The sequence below is a fragment of the Morone saxatilis genome, unplaced genomic scaffold (genome assembly GCF_004916995.1).
Source record: "Morone saxatilis isolate NCDOM2014 unplaced genomic scaffold, NCSU_SB_2.0 Contig7, whole genome shotgun sequence".
Taxonomy (NCBI): domain Eukaryota; kingdom Metazoa; phylum Chordata; class Actinopteri; family Moronidae; genus Morone; species Morone saxatilis.
In genome coordinates this window covers 13,191,859-13,202,129 of record NW_023340246.1, presented here as the reverse complement: position 1 = coordinate 13,202,129, position 10,271 = coordinate 13,191,859, and the positions used below count along the sequence as shown (strand labels likewise).

The 10,271-nt window shown below is 39.0% G+C and overlaps 2 protein-coding genes across 2 annotated transcripts; both read left to right on the top strand.

The window, feature by feature from the left end:
* Positions 1 to 162: 162 nt before the first annotated feature.
* katnbl1 (katanin p80 subunit B-like 1) lies at positions 163 to 5,571 on the top strand. The gene is made up of 10 exons (XM_035679279.1): positions 163 to 365; positions 951 to 1,051; positions 1,200 to 1,237; positions 1,445 to 1,727; positions 1,852 to 1,967; positions 2,063 to 2,113; positions 2,677 to 2,766; positions 2,857 to 2,961; positions 4,137 to 4,230; positions 4,965 to 5,571. Exons 2-10 carry the CDS (start codon positions 1,043 to 1,045, stop codon positions 4,995 to 4,997), a joined length of 819 nt encoding a protein of 272 aa, XP_035535172.1. The 5' UTR covers positions 163 to 365; positions 951 to 1,042; the 3' UTR covers positions 4,998 to 5,571.
* A 748-nt stretch (positions 5,572 to 6,319) lies between these two features.
* emc7 (ER membrane protein complex subunit 7) lies at positions 6,320 to 9,552 on the top strand. The gene is made up of 5 exons (XM_035679026.1): positions 6,320 to 6,552; positions 7,752 to 7,871; positions 7,965 to 8,103; positions 8,235 to 8,315; positions 8,664 to 9,552. Exons 1-5 carry the CDS (start codon positions 6,320 to 6,322, stop codon positions 8,811 to 8,813), a joined length of 723 nt encoding a protein of 240 aa, XP_035534919.1. The 3' UTR covers positions 8,814 to 9,552.
* Positions 9,553 to 10,271: the final 719 nt, after the last annotated feature.

Below are 10,271 nucleotides of genomic sequence, written 5' to 3'. Positions count from 1 at the left end.
TATATAAAAAAAGACACACAAGGAAGACATACATCTATCTATAAAACATATACATTTTAAATTGCACGGCTGAGCCTTGAGATTGTTCCTTCCTGCACTACATACTACCTGACACTGGGTGGCGCAATGACACACAGCTTTTTTTCTTCTTTTTTTGTGTGTGTGTGTGTGTGCCAAAATCAATCCCACAATCCCTACACACCGGCGGTGTATTCATTTGAATGATAAAAACTGTGAAACGCTAGCGAACCTGCACACAGAGGAGTTGCTCTTGAGTTTGAACCAGTTTTTTTTCCTCTTTCCTTCACGTTTTGGATTTACACACCTGAAGGAGAGACCTCGTCGCACTTCACGAAAATGAATCGGTTGGTATTTAACTTTAGTACTGAAACGGTGAGGGTAATCTCTGGACTGCCATTTGTGAAGACATGTTCCCTGAGTCGGAAGGCTAACCAGCTAGCTAGGCCCAGATAGTTACTCTCTGCGTCTCCGTGTATCTTTGATAGTTGAGCTACGAGCTAACAGTCAAAGCTAGGCTAGGAACATGAGCTAACTTTTAGCTTTAAGGGACGTAACGAAATGCGGCGTTGCTCTCCTCCACACGTTGACTGGCTCATTTGTAGCAAGACAGAAAACATTTACCTTAACTTTAATCAGCGTGTAGTGTCATTTGTGACTTAGCCCACCTAGCTAACGTTAATACTTGTATCGCAGCAGCCAACGCCTTTTAACTCCCCAATGTAGCGTTTTTGTTTTATCTCATTTAAATGTTATTTTGTTGTTGTTGCTTTTAATCTGTTTGAATAAAACCCTTGCATCTTATACCACACGCTGTTGTACGTTAATAGCAAGCCAACCTGTAAGCTAGGCCACAAAAAGTGACTGACTCTTGCAACTTCTCAAACTGTGATGGATCTGCTAACGACCGTCTGCAATTGTTTGTTCAACAGTGTCCCTTATTGTGGCAGCTGGTTAGCATGTCAACCAGAATAAACCCAATGGCTTTCTGCGACCCTGCCTGCCTCTTTCTGCGGAAAAGAACATGAAGCAGGTATGGAGATGTGAAAGCAAATGCAGTGTCTTATTGTGTAAATAATTCCTGTTGTCTCTTAAATCCTGGTGACTGTGAAGTACAGTTCAGTGGTGTTGTAGTGGTAGAGAATGTAGTAGTGGCCTCATCCCTTATCCTTTTGTTTTAGGTGGATATTATAAATAAGGAAGAATTAGATAAAGAAAGGTGAGTCCCTGATCCACATCTGTGGGATTCATCTAAATATGATCACTCACTCACTGTCGGTGTCCCACAGATCATCCCTCTCAGTCACTGGAACATTAAGGCACCTTTCCATAGCCATTATCACCATGTCTGTGGCTTTGAATTGTATGGTTTTTCCTCACTAAGACAGCTTTGTACCCGATCCATGCTGACTTTTGCTCTTGGCAGATTTCAAGTTCACTACGGAGTACACAGCCCAGGCAAAGCAAAGCGATTGTCATCCGTCAAGAGGAAGGGTTGTCCAGTGGTGGAGGTGGGCTTGAAGCTGCACCGCAAAACATCAGATGTAGGCCGTGACCGTGACCGCGGCATGGCCAACAAAGAAAATGAGCTGACGTGCTCCGATGATGTGCGGGGCATGCACTATAATGACAACTGCGGGCTCCCAGTGAACTCTGCAGAAGCCTCCAAGATGGCAGGGGCCAGCTCCAAGTACAGCGACTTTACTGAGGTGAGAGGCGGAGTTCAAACCACTGCTCTCTCGTGATTAAAAACTCTTCTCTTTTAGGATGATAACATTTGCCACACTGTTGCGGACTTCATTTCCTTTGTGCATTGTTTGTCTTTACATACAGCTATCAAAGGACCATGAAGCTATGACTCACGTCCTTTTCGGAAGGAATCTGCGACTGAAAGTAGCTCAAACACTATGGCGAAGAAACGCCAGTGAATTAGTGGCCTACCTAATAAGGTAAAACGGTGACGGCTAAGACTGCATTTTAGTAGGTTGTGTCCATTCCTTAATTCCATAACATGATTCAGCTTTAATCATTTTTGCTTTCCCAGAATTCAAGACACGGGGGTGCTGCTTGACTGCTTACCTGTCTTAACAAACGAGTGAGTGTCTTCTTTTGCATATTGCTTTTTAATAATTCGGCTTCACCTGTAATGACTGGACTGCACAGTACTGCAAACTGTATTAAACAAGATCATGTAGCATCATTACAGCAGAAAGAAATGCTTTTTATTGAATATTCCATTTTTTTTTAATGAATCTGTAAAATGTTAGAAAGTACTGAAGAATGCACACAGCATGGTTTTTCAGAGCAACGTCTTCAAAGTTCTTCTTTTGGCCGACTAACTGTTGAAAAATGTTGCTAAATGTATACAATTTACAACAATATGAAACAGAACAAAAGCAGCATCTCCTCACTTTTTAGAAGCTGAAACCACAATAATCTGAAATAATGTGTGTGTTAAGTTATAATCTACAGGATTGATTTTCAATCTGACAGCTCATGGTGATGTTTAATATTAGTGGGTTTCTATGTACTGACTATCATCTAGTGACCATCAGAGAGAATGTGAGACTAAAGTCAACAATGAAGACTGTTTGAGCCATCTTTTCTTTTCTAGATCAGCTCAGTTTATTTCTTTTGTCTTGTGTTCTCTTGTTTCAGCATTCAAACTGAAGCACCATGTTTGTCACTTGGCTGCTGCGTTGACCTCATGCCCCAAGTGAAAGTGATTCTTGCCAGTAAATATGAAGAGTGAGTGTCACATCTACATTTATATACAGAAAATTTTCATCTTTGACTTTGTGATTTGACAAACTCGTCTGCTTTAACTTCTGTTCACAGACACATAACGGTGGGTTTACACTGGGTTCAATCCGTCATCAGGAAATGGTGGCCAGAACTTTCTAAGAATGAGAAGAGACTGCGGGACAGTCGTTCAGAAGACAGGTGGGCAGCACATGCTTGAATACAACCTAATAGACCTTTTTCACAGCAGCCATTGTGACATAAAACAGTAGGGTAATCACAGGTGTTACCAATGATACTAATTAAGGCTCTGTTCCATTTAATGTATCAGAACCTTTACAGTGAGCCAACGTGCATAACAGCAGCACCCTGACTCTGCTTGACCTGAATGGAAATTAACCTTAATTAGTATCATTGGTAACACCCGTTTACCCGACTGTTTCATGTCAAAATGACTGCTGTGAAAAAGCTCTATGGTCAGTAGGCTTGGTGAAAAGATGGTGCAGGTTAACAATAAACAGAACATTTGCTTTTAAAGCTTTGTTCTGAAATAGCACTGACCTCCAGATATGATACTATATTGATTTATTAAGAAGCAAATTCAATGTGTTTTGTTTTTTTGTTTTTATTTGGTCATTTAACTTTTACTAATACTAATATTACTTACATTTCACTATGCCAAATTGAGCGTACATGGCAGGAATTTTAATTGAGTCTGTTGGCAGGTAAAGCAATATGTTGACTCCTTTACTTTCTCCTAAGCATTAACCTCTGGATGGGGTATGTGGGGTGTGTAAGCTTGTGTTTCTGCAATACATGAATGCCAGAACAGTGTTTACAATCAGCTCTTGTCACATTGCTATATCTTTTTAACTAGGACAACTAATAATGGCACTAAATTTCTGCCAGTTTAGTTTCATCGTCCAGGTTTTCTGTCTCATAATTTGACCCATGTGCAGTTGCCTTTAAACATACGAGGGGTTTCAGTCACTTTCAGCAGAATGTAACCCTTTTTGAACATTGAAAAAGCTGATATCATAGTGGTGTAACAATTGTCACGAATGTTGACTCATACAGTAAGTAATACGATATTCATTAACTAAACATGAGTCTTACAGGTTTTTCTAGTTGGAGCTGGTTTACTGCTGATGAGTTTACCGTGTTGTTTTGAGTTTCTAAACATAAATATTTTCAAGAAGTTTTATGAAAAGATGCTCATACACATTGCTGACTACAGCTCTGAACTTACGTAGTAAGTGGGGGGTTCTTACTCGGCACGGGAGAGGAAGTGTGTTGGGGTTTTACAGTCACCGACTGTGGGGTCCTGTGTGCATTCCCCACATATTGAAATGGTAATATTAGTATGTTTATTGCAGGAATATTGAAGTCATGAAGCAGCGGCTGAAGGACTTGTGGAAGGAAGGAGCCCGGTTATGTGTGGTTCCAGGATCTACGGGAGAACTGGCAAAGGTAAGAAGGTTATTATAGAACTTATTAGGGATTTGTTTCATGACACAGTAGCTGTAGAAATGTCAGGACTGGGACAGTAAAGGAAAATGTTGAAAATGTAATTTAACAATCCTTGAAAATATGAATTATGGTATTTAAATGTCCTGTTTCTAGCTGCGTTACTTAATTTAAGGCTTCATGACATGAAAAAGTGCTTGTTGTATTTTTAACTAAAGCACACCATGTTTCTTCCTGTTATGGACAAAACTAAATTAAATAATAGAGTTGATTAAACACCCCATTGTGCCACAAACATACATACAGGTGCTCCTTCTGTTTTTTTTTCCACCCCTCTGTTGGTTATGGGTGGACGCTGCAAACCACTCCCATCCTAAAAAAAAAACCCTCCACGTCCGCTGTAAGCATACTAGGATTTGTAGTATTTATAATGCGAGTCTGTATTTGGGTTGTGGTTCATGGTGAAAAAGCATCAAACCATGAGTAAACTATTTCATGAGATGTCTTAAACGGAAAACCATCTACTGCGAACATCTCCTTTTTCAGTCAGTATTTTCCAAAGTAATCCAGTATGTTGTGATGTGTATAATGGGGAAAAACAGGGAAATTTAAGAGCAGAAATGTGTGTTTTGAAGTGTGATTTATTTATTGTGTTGATAATTTGTGAAAACAAAGATCATTCTAATGTATGCAGGCTGTGACGACAACTAATGTGCTATCTCCACTTCTTGTTACAGGCCATCGGGGGTTATCTATCACAGCTGCCCTGACAGTTGTCAATGTAGCACTCTGAGGATGTGACCACTACTGCCAGATCATGGCTGTGTTTTGAACTGATAATGACGCCAGAGAAATGGACTGGTTCGTTCTGCGACTTCAACTCAAACCTCTTACTGGGACTGAACTTGACAATTCAGACAACTCCCTCGGTTAGAGCTGGAGACTCTCTTGAGGAGGGCTGTGAGAGCCTTTCTGCAAAAAAAACCCACAGCATATGACTGCTTCACATTGAAGTGGACCGTCTTGTGAAGGGGCATGTTTAGTGGACCTCCATGAGACTGGGTGTAACGTCGCTCTATGAAGTGCCAAGCTCTTTGTCTCTCAATACACCACTCATTGCCATTGAATGCACTTGTGGATGTAATTAATGCTCAGCTGTTTTGATGTTTTGCGCCTGGATCCACCGGAAACAGGAACTTGAATCTGCTACAGTCTTAAGTTATTAGAGCTTTTCTTGTTTTTATTTTGCCTCTTCATATGACATTTGACTGTGTAATGTAAAATGTAAAAACAAGTGATTCTTTTAATCTTCTTTTAAATAAATTTGCTAAAAATCAAAAAAAATTGTTTTTATAATTTTTGTTTTTGTTAAAAGTACAATAAGAATGAATGTTATGAGTGAAATGGTTATGACATAACAAATACATTCAAGTAAACATGGATAATTGCTGCTGTTAAGTGATCTTGCTTAATCCAAAGTGGGCAAACAAGTAATTCAACTTTTCTGTTTTGTAGTTTGTGTCCTTTTGTTTGTCAAAACTTTATTAGTAAAAATACGTTTCCATTTTCTCTTGATCGGAACAAAAGTTTAAATCACTAAAGAAAATAGGGCAAGAACAATAAGAGACAAAATAATTAAATTATATATTATTTTCAAAAAATGCTTTTGTAAAAACTGAATTGAGTATCCCATTATCAAATATGTCGTATTGAAGAAAATATTGGGTTATATAAAAAAACAAATATACAGAATTTGTGAATTAAAAAAATCCAGCTAAAATCACCAACATTTACAATAAAATGTTCCTGTGGTGATAACATTAAAAATATAGTACGGCACCTATAATGGACATCTTTAAACAGCATTTATACTGTTAATTCCTACAAAAAGTAAACCGGACACCAACCGGAGTGTGATTGTCGGTTTGTACAATAAAGTTTTTATTTTTTTTTGTTGTTTTTTGTGACGTCATTTTCCGCAGAGCCAGCTGATGTTCCGACTCTTCCGCTCCTTCTCCGAGCTGCTCTTCAATACATGTTGACGCCGTTTAGCCAGAGTTTGTGTTAATTTGTTGAACATACACAGACAGACATGTTGCACAGGGAGAGAGTACCGCTGCTGTGGCTCTGTATGCAGGCCGTGCTCGTCGTGGCGCGGGGTTTCACTGATGTGGAAACGGGGCCTGGCGCCGGAGTATCGACACAGCCCAACGGAGATCGGTTCAAAATCGAGGGAAGAGCGATAGTCCCGGGGGTTAAAACACAAGACTGGGTGTCCACGGCAAGAATCCTAGTGGAAGGCGAAGAGTACGTGGGGTTTGTAAGGTAAGAAAACCCGCGGTTGTACCCGCTTGCTGCCCTGTTAGCGAGGCTAGGTAGCATTAGCATAGCGAGCTAGCTTTAACGACGACCTGCAGCAGGGAGCCGCACGGCAGCTGCAGTCGGCAGATGGCAGGTCCTAACTCATTTACAGCTTAATAATGGTGGTTGTAACTCGTGCCAACCAGGACAGCAACAGGGTTATTGCATTACCTGTGACTGAATTCAGTTGTTAATGTCTTTATGAACTCAAACAGGCCTTTCGGTGGCTGTAACCAAAACAAACATTGGACCACAAGACAGACAGACAGACAGACACTTTATAGCTGGTAGGACTTTTGAATCAAAGGCTTGCGACAGAGCATCAATAGCAGTCGCTTTCTATTAGTACTGTACAATTATAGTTTTGATATATGATATACATTTGTCATTGGATTAGACGGGTTTTCCCTTCAAGGGTTACAGTGATTTATTTGTGTGTATGTGCCAACGCGTTTTATAATTTAGGTGTTCTAGTACAGTGGTTCCCAACCTTTTCCCTTAAGATATGTGTTATAGATAATTCATATTCTATTCAATACAGAACAGCTGATTAACTGTGTAATGAACACAATAACTGCAGGAAGTTTGTGTGAAACAAGATGAATTTTGAGCAGATTATTTCCTGTTAATATTGATCAGAGATGAGTTTTCCTGATATTTTTATGAACTTTTTATACAATTCTTTGTATTATGTCTTTTAGTTTTAACAATCATACATTCTTAATAGCCTTTTTTTTTTTTTTTTTTTTTTTTTTTTATACATATTCATTGTTTTCTTCTCTCTGACGCTTGGTCATTTTTGTATTACCTCTTCACTTGTTTTAACTTTTCTAAGGCAGGATGAGGCTGTTTGTGAGTGAAGGCTCTGTGAATATAGCTTGGTGCATTGGTGCATTAAATGTAGATGTTCCTCTTGAGTTACTTGATAGTGATTTTAAGGACATGGCTGGTTAACCTAGATAAAACGCACTCAGTTACTAGTTTAGTATGTACACTTAACGCACTTGTATTGTGTTTTACTGAGAGGAGTTTCTAATACCTCATTGATATACATGCGCTAGACAAAAGACTCATTTCACCTCTACAAACGACAGTCTCCAAAATTTTCTTAAAGTTGAATCAACACCTCTGAAAAGTCCAGTTGTTTTCACCTTCTCTTACAGAACTGATGGAAGTTTTGCTGTGAATGACGTCCCCTCAGGATCCTACGTTGTGGAAGTCGTCACCCCCAACTACAGATTTGAACCAGTACGTGTTGATATCACATCCAAGGGCAAAATGAGGTAAGACTTTACTATAGTGAGCTTTGTGTACTCTCAAGCGTACATTTTAGAGGCAGCTTTAACCCACTAAAGTAACCATGTGTCATTCCACAGGGCGCGTCTTGTGAACTATATCAAGACTTCAGAAGTAATTCGCCAGCCATATCCTCTGCAAATCCGGGCTAGTGGCCCACACACCTACTTCATGAAGAGAGAAACCTGGGGCTGGACAGACTTCCTCATGAACCCAATGGTAAAGAAAATCGATGATGTTTCACCCAACTTGCAGAATATTGAATGATATAAACCCTCGGGGGTGTAGAAAACTGTCCAACAGGTCAAATTGAGGTCAATTTAAATGTATTGTCTTTGTTGCTCCTCCAGGTTATGATGATGGTTCTGCCCCTGCTGATCATTGTTCTACTGCCCAAGGTGGTCAACACCAATGACCCAGAGATGAGAAAGGTAAAGAATCCTCCCCTGAAAGTGTTATTTCAGAAATATCGTACGTGCTTTGCGTTAATCATGCAGCGTGTCTCTGAATTGTATTGGCTACATTCTGATCAGTTTAATAAGGATTTATTAATTGGTGCTAGACTACATATTTCTTGAAAGAACCGAGTTTGCAGTGTCAGCAGTAATGCTAGTAATAAATTCACGATACCCTGTGTGAGCATATCATAACTGTGAGAAATGTCAGTGAAATCATTTTTGTGAAGGATTATTAAAATCATTTCCAGAGTCTGTCCCCAGCCTTCATGTCTCCATCTACATCTGTTTTCATTTCTTTGTTTGTTTGGTTTTTTTTTACAGGAAATGGAGCAGTCCATGAACATGCTGAACCCCAACCCTGAGCTTCCAGACGTCTCTGAGCTCATGACCAAGCTCTTCTCTGGCTCCAAGGGCTCCAGCAAGGCAGGTGGCAGCAGCAAGGGCACCAGACCAGCTGTCAAGAGGAGGTAGTACTATACACGTCTCCTCAGTCTGCCTAAAGAAGCTTGAGTTGCGCCATGGAAGCAAGATTTTTAAGTGTCATTTTTTTTCCTCTGGGTCTATTGTACAGTTTTCTTTATTAATAGATGTTTTGGACACATCTTGATTTCTAATATGCTGTTGGAAACTGAGAAAAAAAAGTTTTTTTTTTTTTTCATACTGCACTGATAGAAATTTCTTAAACCCTAAAAAAGCTGTTATCCTTCATTTGCTCTATACTTTTTACATGTGGCTCTACTACTCATCATACTTTCTGTGCTAACCCTCCAGTGTGCATTTTCCACTGCTGCTAATTCCACTACCTGAAAGAGAACATATATACAGAGATTTTCTTGTTTTTTTCCGATTTCAGTGATACGACTGTGAATGAAGATTAATTGAATTTTAAGACTGATAAATTCTTATTTAAAAGCCTAGATAAATAAATTGCAATGCTATATAACAACTGTGTTTTTATTTTAGACCACCATATTTGTTTGAACACATCATCTTCTAATTTTTTGGAATTATTGTGTAGAGTACTGCCGAAATTCAGATAATGTACATAACTTGCCTAAGATGTATACATTAAAATGGTAATCACTGGCAGTTCAAAGGATCAAAGAGCTGTGTGGTTGCTTTCAAGTGCTCTAGAGTGTAAATGGCTTTACTTTTAATAAAGCGGACAATAAAGTCCATATTAAAGTCATAATAAAATGTGTGTTTGGGATACATGTCCTCAGTTTGTGGTAGGTCACTCATAGTTGCTGATAGTGTGGACATAATCATGAATGTTACTCAAAAATAGCGTCATCTTCCACAGCTTTACAGCTTCATCTTCAAAAGATAGTGATTGGACATCATGTTTTTATTTGTGTGAAACAAACACCCTTTTCAAAAAAAAATTTGTTTTATGTGAATAAGGGATTGATTCCTAAATCTGAGTGGTTACAAGATGATTTAAGTGATATGGAGGGCAGAAAATGTCTCTAAAATCCTTTAAATCAAATAATCTGAGAAATCACTGAATTGAAGTCCTTGTTCAGGCGGACATTGGCCCTGTCAATCTGAACACAGCCTAAAACAAAAACTGTTTGCAGGAGCCAGACATAAGATCTGCACACTATAGCTCATTTCATTTTCATTTAACAGATCTTCATCTGGCACACTACTGTGGGAAGGTTGGGCTGGCAATTAAAGTTAATTTTCTTATGGTGAATCAAGAACAAAACCGACAATGTGTCTGTGTCTGTGTCTCAATATTCACCAGCCTATCTGTGGCTCTCTGCCCCAAGCCCATTCAATACATGATGACGAGGTACATCTTAAAAGAAAAACGCATAATGAATATATACTTTAAAGTTAAATTTTTTAGGAAATGCTATTTAATCAGGAGAAGATTGTGTATTTATTTTCAGCTGCAGTTTTGGTGTGCTGATAAGTATTTAC

What these genes read in the sequence shown, in the direction of transcription:
- katnbl1 (XM_035679279.1), top strand. An exon ending in GAAGAATTAGATAAAGAAAG is followed by an intron (nt 1,238 to 1,444) that starts GTGAGTCCCTGA and finishes TGCTCTTGGCAG; the next exon opens with ATTTCAAGTTCACTACGGAG. An exon ending in AGTACAGCGACTTTACTGAG is followed by an intron (nt 1,728 to 1,851) that starts GTGAGAGGCGGA and finishes CTTTACATACAG; the next exon opens with CTATCAAAGGACCATGAAGC.
- emc7 (XM_035679026.1), top strand. Translation starts at nt 6,320, where the DNA reads ATGTTGCACAGGGAGAGAGTACCGCTGCTGTGGCTCTGTATGCAGGCC. An exon ending in GAGTACGTGGGGTTTGTAAG is followed by an intron (nt 6,553 to 7,751) that starts GTAAGAAAACCC and finishes CTTCTCTTACAG; the next exon opens with AACTGATGGAAGTTTTGCTG. An exon ending in ACTTCCTCATGAACCCAATG is followed by an intron (nt 8,104 to 8,234) that starts GTAAAGAAAATC and finishes TTGCTCCTCCAG; the next exon opens with GTTATGATGATGGTTCTGCC.